General features: G+C 42.0%; 1 protein-coding gene across 1 annotated transcript; it reads left to right on the top strand.

The window, feature by feature from the left end:
• The first annotated feature begins 8,869 nt into the window (after positions 1-8,869).
• LOC139551226 (inhibin beta A chain-like) lies at positions 8,870-19,998 on the top strand. Its single transcript, XM_071362701.1, has 2 exons — positions 8,870-10,069; positions 17,690-19,998. The coding sequence occupies exons 1-2, from the start codon at positions 9,565-9,567 to the stop codon at positions 18,526-18,528; spliced, it is 1,344 nt and encodes a 447-aa protein (XP_071218802.1). The 5' UTR covers positions 8,870-9,564; the 3' UTR covers positions 18,529-19,998.
• The last annotated feature ends 1,879 nt before the right edge of the window (positions 19,999-21,877 follow it).

The raw sequence follows: 21,877 nt of genomic DNA, 5'->3' as shown, positions 1-21,877 counted from the left end.
ACTGCGGTCATGACTCGTGACTACAGGTGTGGCGGTAATATCGTCACAGCCCTACCCTCGCTCAAAGTTGAATTGGAACAACACTCTGACTTGATGCGGCTCGTAGAATTGCGCAAAACGGAGGGAGGGCTAAGTTATTGGGTATTGGGATTTATCTTATGACTACAGTTCATTTCAAACAATGGCTGCCTAAAGAAGAAAACACATCGCACCAAATGACGATTCTAGATGTAGAATGGGTTTCCACTCGGTTTGCAAATGATGGCAAGCACTCTGTTCAGATGTGCTAAGTACTCCAGCAATGATACCAATGTGTCTATGCCTTAAAATGCTGTGGTGCTTACAAACACAATAGGTAAGGTTGTGGTAGATGTGATCCATCACAGGTGAGTTCACAGCTCCATCCACTCCAGAGGGTCTGTTTTAGTCGATACCACTCATACTCAGAGTATAACGAGGATAAGGTCTCATGAATGGACAGCACTCTCCACGCTTACACCTGATGGTGTACGATAATGAGATACATTATGATGACTCCGGAATAGCAGCCTAGGCTAGGAGCTCTTGTAAATTTGTAAATATTTAATAATTTTGAAGTACTTTTGATTACATTTTTGTTTTTCTTAGCTAATTTGTTAGCGATTGGCATCGGGTTGACTGGCAAGTCAGTTGGTTTCGCCTAACTAATGTGTCACTGTAAGCTCGCTAACTTGCTCGCAAACTAGCTAGCTAGCTATATTTTGATTCAAAGTAAGGGGATGTGGTTGGGAGATGTCCGACTTTGAAGATGTTGAAGTTTTGAGCAGTTTTCTCCAGTGGTTAGCTCCAAGGTGGACTATTCTGGACTAATGTGCAGTGTGCTTTTTTGGCACCTTCGTGGCTTCACCCAGGTGGGTGCTACTCAATGGTAGTGGGGGAGTTCTACCCATGGAGTCTGACTTCAGAGACTACTCATGAGAAGCGCTGCTTCAGTGATGGCAAGGGCCAGAGTGCCCTGATAAACGGTTCGGGACCAGTCTGAAACCCCCTGGATGTGACGCCCCTCCATTTCATCTCCAAACTCTCTCTAGCCTTCCTCCTGGCGCTGACTGCTTAAGCCATTAATGAACTACCCTGCCTGCCATGCTCGTCCATAAACTATTACTTTTTCAAAATTGCATGTCTATTTTTTTGTTGTTGCTTAAAGCGCTTTGAGATTGTAATGAAAAGTTCTATTAAAGTTAAATGTATTATTATGTGCCATGAGTCAGCTGTTTTGGAGCAGCAACTGTTGGAGCGACGTTGCTGTCGTGTGTTCCACTACCAAGTCATGCTCGGGCAACGGGCACCATCAAGTTGGCACAGAGGATGTCAGTGAAGTGAGTATAGCGCTAGGCAAGGGTCCGCTCATCCACGGGCACGGGCACGGCACGGGTTACACAAGCCTTTTATAGATTTTACGCAGCACAAGAGACACAGAGGGACAAATTATTTATTATATAGTACAAATAATAAGCAACTAAAGAATGTATAACAACAGGGGAAAACATAGGAGGGGAATCAACAACAGTAAATTACACTACTCTGCAGATTCTCGTCTCCCAAAATGAACAACTTATGTTATTAGTTGGCCAGAGTTCGCAATTATAAAGTGTTCGGTAAAATTTTACTTGAAGGTTATAGGAGAGAGTGGTGTAAGTTGAGACATTTTTACCTTCAGCATCACCCCGTCAAGGGTGATGTAACCATATTCTTTCTAACAAAGAAAGTATGGTTACATAAGACGAAAGGTTACTAAAGGTGAATGGGTGGGTATATCACGCAAACATCTAGCAACCCAAAGGTTGTGTGTTCGAATCATATCCCTGACAACTTTAGCATTTTAGCTAATAAGCAACTTTGCATCTACTTAGGCTACTACGTTTAAGCTTCTTTGAATCTACTTAGCATGTTAACTAATCCTTCCCCTAACCCAAAAACCGTAACCCCTAGCCTAGCTAACTTTAGCCACCTAGCTAACGTTAGCCACAACAAATTGGAGTTCGTAACGTATCATACATATTGCAGATCGTGTATGAATTGGAATTTGTAACATATCGTATGAATTTGAGAACGTAACATATCATACTCAATAGATGATGGAAATCCACAAATTAATACATATCATACTACATGTAATATATCATACTAAATGGAGGGACACACATTTACCTTTACTATGTTACGTCAACCCCTGAGTCCAGGTTGAACCACCAGAGGGTGATAAAGGTGTATGCTGTCAAAGCTTCAGGGGAAGAGGGCGCCTTGAGGAAGTCTTCAATCAAACCAATGAGGTTGACTGAAGGAGTGCGTTCTATGTGGAGCTAGGATATGTACGAAATGTGGTGAGTGTGTTCGTGACCAAGCCATAACAATGTGAGAACTGCAAAGGATATGGTTATGTAGAAAATGTTTGCAGACGGTTAAGGTAGGAAGACCGGAATAAAGAAGATCAATGACGCAACTGTGGTGGGGACCACAATCCTGAGTTCCCGGAGTACCCTATAAGGGTAAAGGAGGTTGAGGAGGCAGAGATCAGGTCTATCCATCAGATATCTTATGCAGAGGCAGTGGAACGGGTTAAAGGAGAAAGTGCCATTAAAGAAGCTATGTGGTGAATGCACCGCAGCCTGATCTGAATGTTTTTCATCAGTCAAGCGAACCAGATACTTTTATTGTAAAGAAGGTGGGTTTTGTGGCATTTATTGCTACTGTTATAAACTGTACAGCACAAGTACCAACATTGTGGCAGTGGCCCAAATGTGTTTGGGACTTCAAGACCTCACAGCGGAGTCACTGTAGCCTGTGTAGGTATCTGATTTGATTTTTACATTTTTAAAGAAAGTAGGTTGATTTTAATTTTAATAAAAACATTGTAGTTTGTGTGAATATTCTTACCCTGCCCAGATCGTTCCTGATTTTGGGATATTTTTTCCATCCGGCACAGTAGGTGGCGGCATGCACATTAAAATTGTGCGAATGCCATTATACCAAAGAAGAAGCATTATATATATAGAAGAAGAAGACATTGTGATAGCCCTTCAACGGCGCTGCTCATGTTGTCACCAAAGTGAATTGTCAAAGAAATGGGTGAGCTCCCTTTGGCTGCAGTGTACCAGCAAAGGAAAGTAGCTTAGTGTTTTTATTTGTTCAGGCCTGGTTTTTATATGAGAAATGCATTTGTATAAAATAATTCTGAAATCATCACATTTGATTGGCGGTACCAGGATTATTCACTTGTACCCTTTACACACTATCATGCCAAACAGTACTGGGCTGGCTCAGATATTTTCCTTTCACATTGTCCTTTTCAGCATAGTTTCAGCAACTATCATGGATGTGTAACCAGGCCAGCTCAGCACAGTTTGACTTGGTTTGGCTCAGCACAGTGCAAATGGTACTAAATATCTGTTAAAGGGGAAGCCAAAATAATATTCTGCTAACTTTAGCCAGTGGCTAAACCACGGATTACAGTTTAACCTGGCATATAGACTACTTTGAGGATGAGGACCCATCTAACATTAAGTTGTAAAATACTAAACCCCTTCAAGAGGAGTAGAGGGAGTTAAAAAGTCAATGCAAATTACATTTACGTATTTAGATTGAGAAACGCAGAGGGTTTCCTCTAGTTTGCTGACTCACTTGTCTGTGTAAAGCAGTAATACAATAAGCAAAATAGAGATTTACACTTATAATGACTCAATCCCTCCTGTTACCAGCCATCTGCCATGTTTCTGCATGGTGCCAATAGTTCATATAGCAGTTTTAACGAGCAGATAAACGCAAAGGTGGCTCCTTAGTCAGGCACAGAGGTGTGATGTCAGACTATTACATCATCAACATGCGTCACAGTTCCAACAGATCCGTGTGTAATGGAACCCACTCAAGCTGTAGATAGATATAAAGCCTGCTTGCTTGAAAAACACGTGGTAGTAATGCAGAGGTGTGGTAAAAATGAGTCAGCTTCGTGGTTTGAAACAGAGCTAATTAAATACTCTACAGATGGATTTTTTGCTCTTCTTTTTAAGCTCCTTTCACACTACATGATATTTGCCACTAATTTACTGTTCGTAAGACGTCCCAAACTGTGTTCTATGAGGACTGTCTAACTGGCTCTTGATGGTCGTATGGGCTCCTGAACTACAGATGATGGTCATTCAATAACTGTGTTTTGGCCCATCATTGGTCCTGTGGGATGAAAACACCCTACCATCACCCCCCTATCAAGCATCCTCACAGCTTACCCATTGTAGAGAGCCGCACTCAAGGTGAAGCCACACTCACACCTCAGCCCCCTCCTGGTAGTTCCTACTCACCACCCAAACCTCCCACCTCCTCTCTTACTCCAGCACACCCCATCTGGGTGGGAGTCACAAGGCAGGGTGGGTGGAGAAAGGAATGCCAGGGAGTCCCTAATCCCATCACACCACCCCCTGTTAGAGAGGAAGTCCTGCACCACCAGAGACCAGTGACACATCAAACGAGAGGATTCAGGTTTTATATACCAATCAATCATGGACAAACCGTTCCGGATATGTGCGTTAGAACATTTGATAACACTTTATTTCAAAGAGGATAAGGATTCATAATGCCTGACATGAAGACTACATATCACCTTCATGTGTGTTTAAGTTTTACAGTGAGTGTACAAAACATTAAGAACATGACAGACTGACCAGGTGAATACATGTGAAAGCTATGATCTCTTATTGATGTCACTTGTTAAATCCACTTCAATCAGTGTAGATGAAGAGGAGGAGACAGGTTAAAGAAGGATTTTTAAGTCTTGAGATAATTGAGACATGGATTGTATAGTCACTTCACTCCTACCTACATGTACAAATTACCTCAACTAACCTCTACCCCCGCACACAGACTCTGTACCGGTACCCCCTGTATATAGCCTCGTTACTGTTATGTTATTGTGTTACTTTTTATTTTATTTTATTTTTGACTTTAGTTTATTCGGTAAATATTTTCTTAACTCTTCTTGAACTGCACTGTTGGTTAAGGGCTTGTAAGTAAGCATTTCACGGTAAGGTCTACACTTGTTTTATTCGGCGCATGTGACAAAGTTTTTGATTTGTTTTGTGTGTGTGACATTCAGAGGGTTAATGGGCAAGACAAAAAATGTAATTGCTTTTGAACGGGGTATGATAGTAGGTGCCAGGCGCACCGGTTTGTGTCAAGAGCTGCAACGCTGCTGGGTTTTTCACACTCAACAGCTTCCCATGTGTATCAAGAATGGTCCACCACCCAAAGGACATCCAGCCAACTTGACACAACTGTGGGACATTGGAATCAACATGGGCCAGCATCCCTACGGAACACTTTCAACACCTTGTAGAGTCCATGTGGTGTTCATCAATGTGGTGTTCCTAATGTTTGGTATACTCAGTGTATAATGGCGTTCATGAGAACACTCATAATGCTTGATTAAGTATTTCCTCATAGTCAAAGTCCATTATAGCCTTTTAAATTTGTGTCTGACTGATTGAAGGTAAATTGGCCAGTTATTTGCCTGATGATTAACTACTACATTTAGAGCCAACTCTTTCTCCATCCACTCCACAGGGTCTATTTTAGGCTATGCCACTCATACTCAGAGTATAACAACGATAAGTGCTCATCATGAATGGATGGCACAGCACTCTCCACGCTTACACCCGATGGTGCACGATAATGATATGCATGTGCCATGAGTCAGCTGGAGCGGCAACTGTTGGAGAGGCGTTGCTGTCACACGTTCCACTACCAAATCACGCTCGGGCAACGGGCACCTACTCACATCACGTTAGCACGGAGGATGTCAGTGAAGTGAGTATAGCACTGGGCAAGGGTCCTCTCTTCCAAGTCATTGGCAGAGATTACACAAGCCTTTTATAGATTTTACACAGCTGATTTTACAAAGATGATTATGTAACACCAACAACCACCACCTGAGAGAGAAAAAGGCTTGGGGTAAAAGAGGTCACAGGGAGTAAAGAGGGAAAGACAATGTAAGAAGAGTAGTAAGGTAAAAAGAAAGAAAGTAATGGCAGTTTACAGAGAATGATTTAAGATAGCATATAACATAGCCAAAATAAAGGAAACGTGAAAGGGGGATACCTAGTCAGTTGTACAACTGAATGCATTCAACTGAAATGTGTCTTCTGCATTTAACCCAACTTAATCGACATCCATGTCTTCGGCGCCCGGGGAACAGTGGGTTAACTGCCTTGCTCAGGGGCAGAACAACTGATTTTTACTTTGTCAAAATAGAGTAAAATGGAATCAGGGTAGAGGTAAATTCCATTTAAATTCAGTCAAGTTCAGGAAGTAAACTGAAATTCCAAGTCCAATTTTCCTCAATTAAAAGAAATTTGGAAAATTGTCATTGTAATTCAGTTAACTTCTTGAATTTGACTGAATTTAAATGGAATTCATCTCAACCCTGTTCAGAATAGAAAGAAGCAGCTCTGTATATCTGTTTGTATTCCTCTGAGGTAAGATTTATACCATTACCACAAGAGGGATTAGTTTTAGCTGTGGTCCCATTCTAATGGCATAGACATAATTTGGTTTATTCAGATTAGATATTCAATAAAACTGATGGATATTGAACTAAAACGATAGCATATATTTATTCACAATAAAATGTGTTTTATCAGTTCTGCTTGAAACCTGTGCATGACACAATAGAAGATACAGGATATTTAGTTATAAATGACAAACCTGTCTGCACAATGGGAAAAAACATCAGGTTCACATTAGACCACGGTGTTAGAGACCTTTGAGGGGCAATGTCATTGAAAGCATAGAGTACAGTTTGTCAATATTCACCCAGAACATTTTTTTCATTTAAAACTAGAGGTTTGTGTGGCCAGTTATTTGAAACAGATCCTCACTAGTCAACACACCTGGATTCAAATAGTATTTGTTTTCCTTCAAATACTTGGGCTAAGCCTGAATGAACTTGCTTGGTGCAATGGAGCCAATTGAATAGCCCCAAATGCAAGCAAACGCAGGCTCAATAAAACGCTCAGTGTTTGATAAAAAATATTGACTATTTGAGCCCAGGTCGGCTCGTGTGGACCAAATCCCACCATAACCGTGACATGAGCTGATGTAGACCCCTAGAGGCCTTTACATTGACTCTTGGGTACTACATTGACAACTACTGCGTTGTTGGGTTTAGAGCTTGCAAGAAAGGCATTTCGCTGTACTTGTGCACGTGACCTTAAAACTTGAAACTGGGTCGAAGACAAATTCCCTAGAGAATCCATCCAACGTGAAATCAGTGGTACGATGACACTAGGTATGTAATGAATATAGCTTACTGTATACCTGTGTGTGTGTTGCACCTGGAACTGAGACCAGTCAGTGGGCATGCCCAGTTTAACCCAGCTAGTACATTTGATTCCTTGGAAGTAGTGGGAATGTACGTTTTTTGGTTCTGGGAACAAAGCCATAAGTTTCCTGACCAGTATAAAGGAAAAAAAATGTAACATTCTGAGAACAGAAGTGAACATTTCACCTTTTCTGGGAACATAGATTTTTAGGTTTCAGGGAGGTTCTGAGAACATTTGACTATGGTTTTATTAACGTTCTGAGAATGAAAATTATAGGTTATTTGAAGGTAATTAAATAACACTTCTAGCTTAGTTTAACTGTTTTGAACTCCAATCACAGATAGGACACATGGGAATTAATTTGCTTAGACTTTAACCATGCAATCAAATTTATTTGTTATTGTGTTACGGCATCAGTAGGGTCAAACCTATGATCTTTTGTTCTCTGTCCACGGACAGTCCACTGTGCCACCAGGGTGGAACTATCATCCCATGTTATTTAAAAAAATGTTACTCATACAAAGCTGTTTATTTTAGTCTATTCAAACAGACCCAATTTCAAAAGAAACAAGCACTCATTAAGATCACACCTGACCACACTTAACAAGATAGACAGAGAGCGTTTTGTTGATGCTGAGAACGGAATGAATACGTTTTTAAATAACATTCTTAGAGCGCTCTCTGAATGTTACTAAAGTGTTCTTGTGGTTTTCTTAAAGTTCTCAGAACAATTTGAGAACATGACTTTAAAAAGAGCCACGAAGAAACCTGTAGGAAACATTATGCTGAAGTACTGAAATTCCCACTGAAAAACGTTATTTTTGTATGTTTCCTGGACTATTTGAGAACACTACGAATGTCAAACCAGTTGGAGAACGTTCCTAGAACATTACCAAAACTGAATTTAAATGTAACCATGTTTAAACTTAAACGTAAAGTAAGAAAATACGTAGTTTTTTTGTGAGGTTCTTTAAATGTGCTGAGAATGTTCCAAAGCCAAGCAACTATCCTGCACCATTCACAGATAGCTGTGGGAAGGTTTATGCAAAATAACCATAGGACAACAATGCTCTCACCAAGCTCTAAGAAACATATGGTTCTCAGAACGTTATGTGCTTGCTGGGGTGTGTGTGTGAAAATGTGGATGAGGGTGAACACGTCTGTGTGTGTGTTGGTGTGTGGTATGAATGAATCAGGGAGACTCAGTGCGCACACAGTGCCTCTTCCGCCTCCTCCATCGTGACGTGCAAGAAAACCCCACAAGCATGCTACAAAAACCATCCAATGCAGACACTATATAGAAAGATAGCAAAACAGATAAAGAAAATTTAAGCAAAAAATATAGACTAACTTGTGGAGGTGACCTGACTGACTCTTGTGTTTGCCTGAAGTTGAACTTGTTAGATAACATTTAAAAGGATGAACACATAGTTGTGATTCAGAAGTAATGAAACACACAGTAGTAATGGGGGGTATAGAGGGAGGGATAAAGAAAGGGAGGGAGGTATAATTACAGTGAGAGGCAAAAGAGAGAGTGGTGAGAGTGAGAGGCACTCTAACCCTGCCCACTTCTACAAAGCCATTCAACTCCGATATAGTGAGTTCTCTGAGGCTTCTCCAGTGCTGTGCATATCAGCAGGACAGGACACCACCACACTTCTTTTTGCAAGGACTAAACTAGAGTGAACACTCTCCCAAACACTTCATTTTTACAAAGACTGGACAAGATATTCTGTTTTTAGACAGTAAACCTTATTTTACCAACTGGACAAAACAGGAGGAATGGTTTTACAAAGCCGAGAGCTTGCTTTTCTGGAATTGACAGGAGAAGTGGTTTATGAGGACTGGAGCAAAGACCTGGTTTGTGAGGACCAAGTAAAGATAGTAAAGTGCTTTACCCAATAGGAGTAATACAAGGGCATTGCCTGGTCTCAAATCTCTACTTTCCAACATCCAACTTTTTGAAGCTAGCAGCACCTCTCTCAGAGAAGGATTGTACTTTTCTCAAACTTGTTATTTCTGTCTCCCACACAAGTGCTTTGTTGGTGTCGTTGAAACCCCATCAACACCTTGTGAATCGGGAGAGATAAGGTGAGGAGAGCTGTCCGGTGTGCTGCTTCTCTTTTGTCACCCTCGCCGCGGGTGCTGCTGTCCTCTACTCACCTTTCTCCAAGGATTGTGTGCACGTCTGTGAGTCGGCGTTCTGTGGCACAGGATGCCCTCGTTAGCCGCGTTGGCCGGGGTGCTGGCGTTGCTTCTGGCCAGGCTTCAGACAGGATGTGGCTCCCCTACTTTGGCTGGACCTCTGGCAGCGGTGGATGTGGCCATGCCAGAGCAGGGGCTGGTGGAGGAGACCCAGGTGACCCACTGTCCGTCCTGTGTGCTGGCCCAGATGAGGAGGGGTTATGACCCGGTCCCTCCTGGATTTGAATCAGCATCTGAATCTGTGTCTTTGGCTTTGGCTCAGACTTCGGGCCAGACGGACATGGTGGAAGCGGTGAAGCGGCACATCCTCAACATGCTCCACCTGAGTGCACGGCCCAACATCACGCACCCGGTGCCGCGCGCTGCCCTGCTCAACGCCATCAAGAAATTACACGTTGGCCGTGTGGGTGAGGACGGCAGGGTGGAGATCCAGGAGGAGGGACCGGGGGGCGCTGGCGGTGAGTGGGCGGCGCTGCCCGAGCCGCCATCCGAGATCATCACCTTTGCCGAGCCAGGTGAGTCAGCGATTTTGTGTACCTCTGTGTGTTTGTGTGGTTAGCAGTTAGAGTAATAACATCAATTACTTTCTTGATTTGTTTGATTCATTTAAAGAAGCCGCACTCGGCACCATTAATCCTTTGTTATAGTACCTGAAAGTACTCACTGTTATCACATAATTATTTCCTGATAAATAACAGGTGGAAACAGTTATTTAAAAGGGCAGTGCAGTCCCAAAAATGTTAAATCTTTTTAAATTATATTTTCACACTATGAGGTTGAAATAACACTCTGAAATTGTGAAAATTATGATAATACCCTTTTAGTTTAAGAGCCTTAAAAAAACTCCTGGGTTTTCAGCCTGTTTAGGTGGGATGTAATTTTTCACAATCTGATCTGATTATTCTGACCAATGACCAGTCATCTTTTATTTGCATATGCATCCTCCTACTTTGAAGATCTAAGCTGGGTAGGCTCTAGAGTCTAGACGATCCTATTGACCAATCAGAGCTGTGTATGTAAATATATTTACATTTGTATCATCACGATCAGACTGAGCATTTCAATGGCAAAAGGAGGCTCGTGGAAATAAATGATTAAAATATAAATTTGAATTTGTTTTCATGAAATAAACACACACAGTGATTTACTAGATATAAAGTGATGATTTAAAAATTAAATGAAAAAGTCTGCAAGCGGGCATTAAAATAACGTGCTACCTGCATGTGTTAAATGTGTGTGCCTGGGTTTGGGTCTGTTTCAATATTGACGTGTGTCTGTGGTGGTTAAGGCTTTCTCTTCGAACTTGTAGTCAACACGGCTTAGATTAAACTATTGACGTCCCTTTGCAATTTCTTCGTTCGGGGGTTATGCGCACCCACTACCCACGTGCCTTGGCATCCTTAGCTAGCACGAGTTCCCCACGCTTAAGCGAGTGTCGAATGCGGCTTTTGACTCCAATGATTTCAGTGTGTACTCAGCTACTAGAGGGCACTTAAGGATTTTGCAAAATATGTTTGCCAGGTCATCATTGGAAATAAGAATTTGTTCTTAGCCAGCTTGCCAGGTTAAATAAAGGTTACATGAAATGTTGGTATGAGATTAAGAACAAGGAATTGTAAATTATGTGACATGCTAGATGTGTATAAATGTAGTTCAAGATGGACTATAATTCATGACTAAATTAATATTCTCTCAAATGCTCAATAACCTGTGTGTTAGTGAATGTGTTAATAACCATGAGTATTAGTATGTGCATGCATCTGCCTGTTCCTCCATCCTCCTCTCTTGGAGTTCGTGTGTATGTGTGCGGGTACATCAATGGTAACAATTCATTTTTCCATAGCCATATCCAGGAAAATCATATACATTTCTCCGCTGTAGGTCTTGTCAATTTAAACAGGGTAGCGAATTCGGTCACACTTTGTTGGTCTTGCCGATTTAAACATGGTAGTGACTTGGGTCACACTTTATTTGTATAGTCCCATATAGATGATCTACAGATGGTCAATCTATCAGCAAACAATCTGTTGATAAGCAACTGCTTGCTAAGGCTAGGGTTAGGTTTAAAACAAGGATTGCGGCAAGGGTTGAGGTTAGGGCTATGGTTAGGGTAAGCGTTAAAGGCCCAATGCAGCCATTTTTTAAATATCAATATCAAATCATTTCTGGGTTACAATTAAGTACCTTACTGTAATAGATTTCCATTAAAATTCTAATTAGTTTTGCTAAAAAAATATTTCTCATGCAAGAATTTAGCTTGGAGTGCTCTGAGTTGGGAGGGGAAACTGAAAACTATCTGTTATTGGCGGGGGTTTGAACCTTTCTTTGTTATTGGTCTATTAACCAATGTACCGCATACTGCTTGATTGAATCGCCTGGTAATTGTGTGTATAAAAAAACCTAGGCTGTTGGCTGTGGGAATTCCTAGGCAGGGAGTTTGCAGGGAATCAATTGTCTGGCAGTCGGGGGAAATTGGCCTTAAAGCTACTGCCGTCCTACCAACGCTACCACAAGATCAGGCTCTGAATGAGACCTAACCCAGTTTAATTTATACCCAGCATTTGGTTGGTGAAGTCTAGTGGCACTTTGTATCACTACAGAAAACTTCACAGTACAACTGTATCCTAATGTATCTGTGTTCAGCGCGTAGGAACTGAAAGTAGACACGTTTTTGCATTTTAGGCCTCAGTTTTCAGAATTTTACAACAGCGGGTCAACCGCTTGATTGAGATACATCAACCACGTTCACATCTATGGTTGGGAATTTTCATATGCAGGTGTGAAGTGGATGAATCAGAGATGAGATCAGACAACAATGCGAAAACAACAATAGGAAAGTTTTAATACAATGCATCGGAACTACAACACGTGCAACAGCGTGCTCTCATGCGCTGCACGCCACCGCAACGAGGGGGATGCTCTGATTCTGGAGGCTCTCCTGATTGCGGGCTGGCCATTGTGTATGGCAGCAGAGCGGCGCAACCAGTGTGTGACAAGCGCATTCTTCTACTGCTTGTTTGCTTACATAAATGTGCATAATGGCTTGGTGCTTTAAATAACCACCCTTTTGTATGAACCTTGGATTTAAAAAAGTGCCGATGAAATTAGGGGGGCATTAACGATGCGCCGGAGGGGGAGTCGAAGGGCCCGACCGACATACCTGCGGGGTTCCTAACCGTACATAATCACTTCATTCATCCAAATATGGGGCCAAATAATTACTGTGGAGGCTATAAGTGGATATGGGGATGGGGGAGAGAGAGAGAGGATAGAGAGGAAGAAAAAGAGAGAGTATAAAGAGAAAGAAAAAAAGAGGGGGGACCAAGAGAAAGAGAGAGAGAGGGAGAGGACCAAAATAGTGAGAAGGGAGGGGACAGAGAGAGAGAGGGAGAGAGAGAGGCGCCTGCCACCTCTCACAGCAATCAGCACTACTGTCTTCTCTGAATGAATAGTCAGGAACCAATAACACATCGTTAATGACATTCCTGTAGTGGCGATGGTCTTTCCTCGCCGACTGAGATATCTTGGAAGATGCTTTTCTTTTTTTATCTGCTGCGCTATCTAGCCAAATATATTTAGAGGCGCTTTGCTTTCAAGCTATTCTATTCTCCCTGTTTTGTTTATTCATTCATTCATTACAAGTAAAAGGAAAAAGAGATAGAGAGCCTTGCTAGGGAGGGAGGGATTGCTGTTGTCGAAAAAGTATGAATAAATGTAGTGTTGTTTGGTTTTACTGTACATGCATATCCATATGAGATATCAGTTGCTCCCTTTTCAGTACAAAAGCACCCAAAGCACCCCCAAAAAATGTACAACCCTGACTGTTTTGGTGGTAACTGTGCTTTGTTTGGTTAGCTAAAGTAGTTGTCCTATTTGTCTGTGATAAATTTGGTGCGATTCCCAGGACACCGCTGAGCACCAGCTATGCACGAAAATTCCTCAAATGGTCCTAGAACACATTCAGTTTAACTGGTCAGGAAACATATGGCTTTGTTCCTAGAACCAATTTGAAACCAAAAACGAACGTTCCCACAACTTTCAAGGAACCAAACGTGCTAGCTGGGTAGCTATAGACATTTTTGAGTGTACATTTTTAAAACGTGTTTAAAAACTAGAGGGTTAAAATAACACTGTGTGTGTTAAAAGTATTGAACACTAATAGTTATAACATTACAGATAATTAACCACTTTTGCTCTGCAGATCCTCATGCGCATTTTTGAAGTGCTATCTTATACCGGACACTGGAAGTGCTACAGGAGAGGGTTGAACTTTAATTTAGTGAGATGTAATGGAGGAATTCTATACGTGGGCACAATTTAATTTAGTCCAGGACAAAGTATCCATTGTTGTGGTCACCTAAAGAGTATTTATCTGTTGTTATTCCATGTCATGATCTGAGGGGTATACTTCTTCGTGGGATAGAGGAGTTAGCGAGCTAACTTTGGTAAATTCTGAGTTCAACTTGGGATAACCGTTGACACCAAGGTGGCTCACCTTTTACCCATGCAGGTACAGTTCTATGGCAAGAAATCCTTCAGCTCTAACCTGCTCCTGGGCAGGCTAACTCCACTTTATCCTGAATGAAGTGTCTGAGTTGTGCCTCTTTCCAGCGTTGTGCCTCTTTCCTTAGAATAGGTGTGCAATGTGAGATGGGCTGGCATATGGGGATGTGTGTTGTTACGTGACGGGTTGCACACGGTTGACCTTTGTCTCAATTGCTGCATGGTGACAGTGGCGAGAGACTTCTCAGTAGCTCTCTGTAGACAGGCCACCACTCCTGGGTCCATTTTAAAATGTAGGTCTAAACAAGCGTTTCTTATTGGACAAGTTCAGGTAGTTACCTCTTCCTTTCAAAAAGTTTTCTCCCTATTGGACATGACCCAGGACTGTGGCATGTGAACAACCCACAAAGGCCCTCTCGATCCTGCAGGACTGGGTTAGAATGTCCTACACGCTCTGATTAACTCACGTTTGTTAGAGAGTATGAGATTAAAGGGGGATCTGTTTTAGAAATAACACTTTATAAGAGCTTTCATGAATAAGGATGAGTACATTAGTATTTTATTTGAAAACATTTATTCCAAGTAATATAAACATTAAATTCATAAGTTTGTATAACATTTATTATAATATATTTTTTAAGCATTTAAGCGTGAACAATAGCCATATCAGACAATAAATATGTCCAATTGGTGTCCATGAGGCTGTCCTAATATGGACACCGTACACATGTCCAATCACTGCATCTCCAGGACCCAAACCTACAGTTTATTCATGAAAGTAACTAGGAGGTTATTATAAAGTGTAACCAGGCTCATAACAACCCTCCCATTGCTTTCCAAAGTTAACAGATGCCAAAGTGACTGGGGAAGATACATCCGAGCCCACCTAATCAGACATGACAGACCTTGAACAAATACAGTCTTGTACAGAGTATGGAGTTTGGATAGAATGGACTGTCCACTGTCAATAGCATGCAAAATACACTATAAATACAAAAGTATGTGGACACTCCTTCAAATTAGTGGTTTTGGCTATTTCAGCCATACCCGTTGCTGACTGGTGTATAAAATCGAGCACACAGCCATGCAATCTCCATAGACAAACATTGACATTAGAATGACCTTAAAGAGGAGCTCAGTGATTTTCAATGTGGCACCGTCATAGGATGCCACCTTTACAACAAGTCAGTTAGTCAAATTTCTGCCCTACTAGAGCTGCCCCGTTCAACTGTAAGTGCTGTTATTGGGAAGTGGAAATGTATTGGAGCAACAACAGCTCAGCCACAAAGTGGTAGGCCACACAAGCTCACAGAACGGGACCACCGAGTGCTGAAGCGTGTAGCGCATAAAAATCATCTGTCCTCGGTTGCAACACTCACTACCGAGTTCCAAACTGCCTCTGGAACCAACATTGCACAAGATCCACCCCTCCCCCCCCCAAAACCCCCCCCCAAAAAACGATTAGGTCGGGAGCTTCTATGGCAGAGCAGCCACATACAAACCTAACATCACCATGCACAATGCCAAGCGTTGACTGAGTGGTGTGAAGATCGCCGCCATTAGACTCTGGAGCAGTGGAAACCTATTCTCTGGAGGGATGAATCACGCTTCACCATCTGGTAGTCCGACGGACGAATCTGGGTTTGGCGGATGCCAGGAGAACGCTACCTGCCCCAATACATAATGCCAGCTGTAAAGTTTTGTGGAGGAGGAATAATGGTCTTGGGCTGTTTTTCATGGTTCTGGCTAGGCACCTTAGATCCAGTGAAGAGAAATCTTAACGTTAAAGCATACAACGTCAACAAAACAAAGGAGATGATCGTGGACTTCAGGAAACAGTAGAGGGTGCACCCATCTATTAACATCGACGGGACCGCAGTGGAGAACATGGAAAGCTTCAAGTTCCTTGGTGTACACATCACTGACAAATTGAAATGGACCACCCACACAGACAGAGCAACAGAGCCTCTTCAACCTCAGGAGGCTAAAGAAATTTGGCTTGTCACCTAAAACCCTCACAAACTTCTACAGATGCGCGATTGAAAGCATCCTGTCGGGCTGTATCACCGCCTGGTACGGCAACTGCACCACCCGCAACCGCAAGGCTCTCCAAAGGGTGGTGCAGTCTGCCCAACTCATTACCGGGGACAAACTACCCGCCCTCCAGGACACCTACAGCACCCGATGTCACAGGAAGGCCAAAAAGATCATCAAGGACATCAACCACCCGAGCCACTGCCTGTTCACCCCACTATCAGCCAGAAGACGAGGTCAGTACAGGTGCATCAAAGCTGGGACCGAGAGGCTGAAAAACAGCTTCTATCTCAAGGCCATCAGACTGTTAAACAGCCATCACTAGCACATTAGAGGCTGCTGCCTATAGGCATAGACTAGAAATCACTGGCCACTTTAAGGAATGGAACACTAGTCACTTTAATAATGTTTACATATCTGGCATTACTCATCTCATGTGTATATACTGTATTCTATACTATTATACGGTATCTTAGTTACTTAATGTTTACATATCTGGCATTACTCATCTCATATGTATATACTGTTTTCTATACTATTCTACGGTATCTCATTCACTTAATAATGTTTAGATATCTTGCATTACTCATCTCATATGTATATACTGTATTCTATACTATTCTACTGTATCTTAGTACGTTCTGCTCTGACATCGCTCGTCCATATGTGTATAGTCTTAATCCATTCCTACTTAGATTTGTGTGTATTGGGTATATATTGTGTCAATTGTTAGATGTTACTTGTTAGATATTACTGCACTGTCGGAGCTAGAAGCACAAGCATTTCGCTACACCCGCAATAACATATGCTAATCACGTGTATGTGACCAATAAAATATGATTTGATTTGATTTACAATGTCATTGTAGACAATTTTGTGCTTCCAACTTTGTGGCAACAGTTTGGGGAAGGCCCTTTCCTGTTTCCTGTGCACAAAGTGAGTTCCATACAGAAATCGTTTGTGGAGATCGGTGTGGAAGAACTTGTCTGGCCTGCACACAGGCCTGGCCTAAACCCCATCAAACACCTTTGGGATGAATTGGAACGCTGACTGCGACCAGGCCTAATCACCAAACATCAGTGCCCAACCTCACTAATGCTCTTGTGGCTGAATGGAAGCAAGTCCCTGCAGCAATGTTCCAACATCTAGTGGAACGAGTGGAGGCTGTTATAGCAGCAAAGGGGGGACCAACTCCATATTAATGCCTATGATTTTGGATTGAGATGTTCGATGAGCAGGTGTCCACATACCTTTTTTTGGTCATATAGTGTATCTCTCCTTTAGCCCAAAGCTCTATTTAATACACAGAGTAAGCATTTCAATTTATTTAAAGAGGCTATACGGCTTTTACCTCTGGTGTTGCTCTTAAGCCAAAAGGGGTTCCGTAAAAGGACAGAAATATTTTTAGAAATTACATTATTGGACAGAAAGGGGCACAGCTCCAGTCAGCATTTCTGTACAGCCTTTTTTCAAAATACATTTTTTTTTTAGCAGGGCCCCAAAAATATGCATGCGTTGCCTAACCAAAATGACTGTGAACATTTGAAGCATTGCTCTCATTGTGATGACTAAATGCCCTATTCCCTTTCCTGCTCTAGGCAACTCTCCATCTGCCATGACCTTTGACATTTCCAAGGAGGGCAGCGAGCTCTCGGTGGTGGAGCAGGCCAACGTGTGGCTCTTCCTGAAGCTGGTCAAGGGGAAAGGGCGAGCCAAGGGAAAAGTGAACATCCAGCTTCTGCAGCGCCGCCGGCAGAAGCCGAAAGCTCCAGGCTCTGCCTCCACCTCCACCGAGACCCAGGGCGAGGAGGAGGAGTTGGTGTCGGAGAAGATGGTGGACACACGGCGCAGCGGCTGGCATACTCTTCCCGTGCCACGCAGCATCCAGTCCCTGCTGGATGCCGGTGGCAGAGTCCTGGACCTGCGAGTCTCCTGCCCACTGTGCACCGAGGTGGGTGCCAAACCCGTCTTGGTCCCCACCGAGGACGAGCAACCGGGACAGGAGCGGGAACAGTCCCACCGGCCGTTCCTCATGGTCGTACTGCGGCCTGGCGAGGAGGAACACGCTCACCGCCGTGCCAAACGAGGCCTGGAGTGCGACGACAAGATGCACATGTGCTGCAAGAGGCAGTTCTATGTCAACTTCAAGGACATCGGCTGGAACGACTGGATCATCGCGCCACCGGGCTACCACGCCAACTACTGCGAGGGTGACTGCCCCAGCCATGTAGCCAGCATCACTGGTTCCTCGCTGTCCTTTCACTCCACTGTCATCAACCACTACCGCATGCGGGGCTACCCGCCCTTCCAGAACATCAAGTCATGCTGCGTGCCCACGCGACTACGCGCCATGTCCATGCTCTACTACAACGAGGAGCAGAAGATCATCAAGAAGGACATCCAGAACATGATCGTGGACGAGTGCGGCTGCTCGTAAGAGACAGTACAGAGTAGTAAAGACTCATCCATAATAAGAAGTCACCATTGGTATGATGGACATAATATAACTGGTATGACGGACAATACATTTTTGGGGAGTTCAATGACTGATCTGTCTGTTTTGTCTCATTATCTGACAGGGTATCGTTAAATCGGAATAGTCTCTGTGGCACTTTCAGATAAAAAAAGAGATACATCATATATTTTTGTTAAATGGAGACTGAGAGTGGGACTACTTATCACTGTTTATGCGCAATGTGATTCCTGCTTCTCTGCACTGCAATGAACATGGAACAGTTCCCTGAAAAAAAAACTATGCAACTGATGAAGTATTATGCTGTGTTGTATTTTTGTTAATGTTTCTTTATATGTGTTTTGTTTCTTAATTGTATACAAAGTAGACTTTTTTATACTTTTTTTCCCAAATGTGTGTCTGTGTTAAAAATGTTTGTATTGTTATTGTTGAGAGATACTTGAAAGACATAGGTTTGACCAGCTACTGGAGCCAAACACTAATATAATTATTAACAAGGTTTATTATTATAATTATTATTATTGTCATTCATTTCTGAACTACTTTGTCTTTGTACATACAAAATAATGAATGTTGAAATTTGCACTATACCAACATTCTTGCCAGCTTGATCACATTGACGGTAACTGGCATTTGGGCCTGCATAAAGAGATACTGCAGGTAGCCTAGTGGTTAGAGCGTTGGGCCAGTAACTGAAAGGTTGCTGGATCGAATTTCTGAGCTGACAAGGTAAAAATCTGTCGTTCTGCCCCTGAACAAGGCAGTTAACCTGCTGTTCCCTGGTAGGCTGTCATTGTAAATAAGAATTTGTTCTTAACTGACTTGCGTAGTTAAATAAAGGTTACTATTTTTTAAAGAGAAGACAATACACAAGACAAATTTAACACATACTATAGCTACGGACAGTCTCTCAATCAAAGTAACGCCAAAGATGGGAGCACCATTAGCTTTCAATATGATTCATTTACCAGAAGGACATTCTCTACTAAAGCATCTTGATTAATCTTCCTAACAACTGGTGATGACAAAGAAGAAAAAAAACACTAACCAATCTATGAAAATTATGAAACTAACACTTCAAAGAGTCTGAAAATGTCTTCCAATGGTTAAATCAATTTGGTATGACTATTTTCCTGCTTCTTTTGTTGAACACTTCTTTCAAACTGAAATTGGAGAGCAGTGGTGTTCCAAACATATGACATATATGATGATATTTATAACATTACATATGTCATAAATGACAAACATACAAAGATCAGTGAATGTGTTTGAATTTGGCGTGTTATCCTTCCAATGACAAAAGAGAAGACTTGAGTTACTGAAAATTATTTTGCTTTGTTGTACAAATCAGAACTGTTGCTTGTGGATATTTTTTTATATAATTTATTTGGCAGCAATTTTTTGCTTCATCATTAAACACAATGCGTTATACTATTTCTGTCGTGTTTTGTTTCAGTTATCGGTAACACTTTACTTAGAGCGTCCAGGTATAATGCATTTTAATGCAGTTATGGAAACCTCAGAATTCTTTAGCATTTCATTTTAAAGGGATACTGTGAGATTCTGGCAATTAAGCGTATGCTACCATACCTGTACACTTCCAGTCATTACGCTAACACTAGTACCGCTAAACCTCCTTCATACTGCACGCAGACAAACAAATTCTCCGGGTAAGTAAAAAATGGCTTGCCAGAATCTTGCAGTATCCCTTTATTGGTTGTATGTTCAAGTTGCTAACCTACTACGCAACTTGAATTTCATTATAGTATAATGTTCTAAGATCCTAATATGGCCATCTCATTAAACCTTTAGGAACATTTATTCGAAGGGTCTGTACTCATAAAGCCAATTTCCCAGACACAGATTTTACTTAGTAAAGGTTTGAAATGCTATTTCAATGGAGATTCTTTATTTAGCATGCGTTTTAGTCCATTACCTAGGACAACTAGCACCATTCACAGTTCTGTACTCTGGGGTAGACACATAGAAAATGGCAATCATATATTAGCTGGCTGCGTTGGATTAGAAGGAAGTGACTGCAATGATGCGTTTCCTGTTCCATGTGCTGCATGTGTGAACATGGCCAGCTCCTGGGGAGAATTTCACAGCTATGGCACGATGTTTGTAGAAAGCATCTGGATGAGGCAAGGGCTCTGATTGTACGCTCTGAAAACACATCCGTCCTTCCTCCCTTCCTTGAAGTAATCTATAGGACCTACAGTTGCCGGAGTGATATAGTTCCTTAAATAAGTTTGATTGAAGTACACTACCAGTCAAAAGTTTTAGAACATCTACTCATTCAAGGGTTTTTCTTTATTTTACTATGTTCTACATTGTAGAATAATAGTGAAGACATCAAAAAACTATGAAATAACACATATGGAATCATGTAGTAACCAAAAAAGTGTTAAACAAATCTAAATATATTTTATAATTGAGATTCTTCAAATAGTCACCCTTAGCCTTGATGACAGCTTTGCAAACTCTTGGCATTCTCTCAACCAGCTTCATGAGGTAATCACCTGGAAATCATTTCAATTAACAGGTGTGCCTTCTTAAAAGTCATAGTTTTGATGTCTACACTATTATTCTATTATGTAGAAAATAGTAAAACTAAAGAAAAACCCTTGAATGAGTAGGTGTTCTAAAACTTTTGGCTGGTAGTGTATGTGCTAAGAGTTTTTGGTATGTTTGTAGAGTACTGACACAAATGAATGGAAACTAATTAGGTGCTAATGTTAGGAAAATGCTAACAGGACAAACTACTATACTCAAACATTTGATTGAGGTGATAAATCATTCATGGAGTTATTTCAATGTAAGAAAGAAGATTAAGACATTAAAAGTCAAAGGCAATGTCCCGAACTTCCAAGCGTGCACTTGCACACTACCCGTCATTTATTTCACAATGGTTGAAACTTCCTCCAGTCAACGCTTACTCCAAATTCAATGCTTTTAAATTTATGACGGGGGAAAAAGGTAGAAAATGCGCAAAATGACGCAAAAAGTCCGGCAGGCTATCTTAGACACATGGACATAAAGTGGCTACTGTGGAGCCAACACCAGCAGGGAATGCAACCCCAGCGAGGGACACTCCCTGACAGACAAACTAGCCCTGCCACAAAGCTGGTTGGCTGGATGCTTGTGAGTGACATTGAGCTGCAGTTGCAGGGCCATGTCTGACCATAAACAAGGCAAGCAGCAAACATTTCACAGGCTTCAAGGGCAAGAGACTCGGGTGCTCGCTGATAACCCCTTATAAGATGCCAAGGAGGAGGACGATTGGAGTGATTTGGCAAGCAGGCCTCAGAGG

This window comes from Salvelinus alpinus, chromosome 23, assembly GCF_045679555.1.
Source record: "Salvelinus alpinus chromosome 23, SLU_Salpinus.1, whole genome shotgun sequence".
Classification (NCBI taxonomy): domain Eukaryota; kingdom Metazoa; phylum Chordata; class Actinopteri; order Salmoniformes; family Salmonidae; genus Salvelinus; species Salvelinus alpinus.
The sequence above is the reverse complement of the archived record's forward strand: the minus strand, read 5'-3'. Positions and strand labels throughout refer to the sequence as shown.

Coding starts and splice junctions, on each gene's coding strand:
- LOC139551226 (XM_071362701.1), top strand. CDS start 9,565: ATGCCCTCGTTAGCCGCGTTGGCCGGGGTGCTGGCGTTGCTTCTGGCC. Junction 10,070..17,689: donor CATCACCTTTGCCGAGCCAG/GTGAGTCAGCGA, acceptor TTCCTGCTCTAG/GCAACTCTCCATCTGCCATG.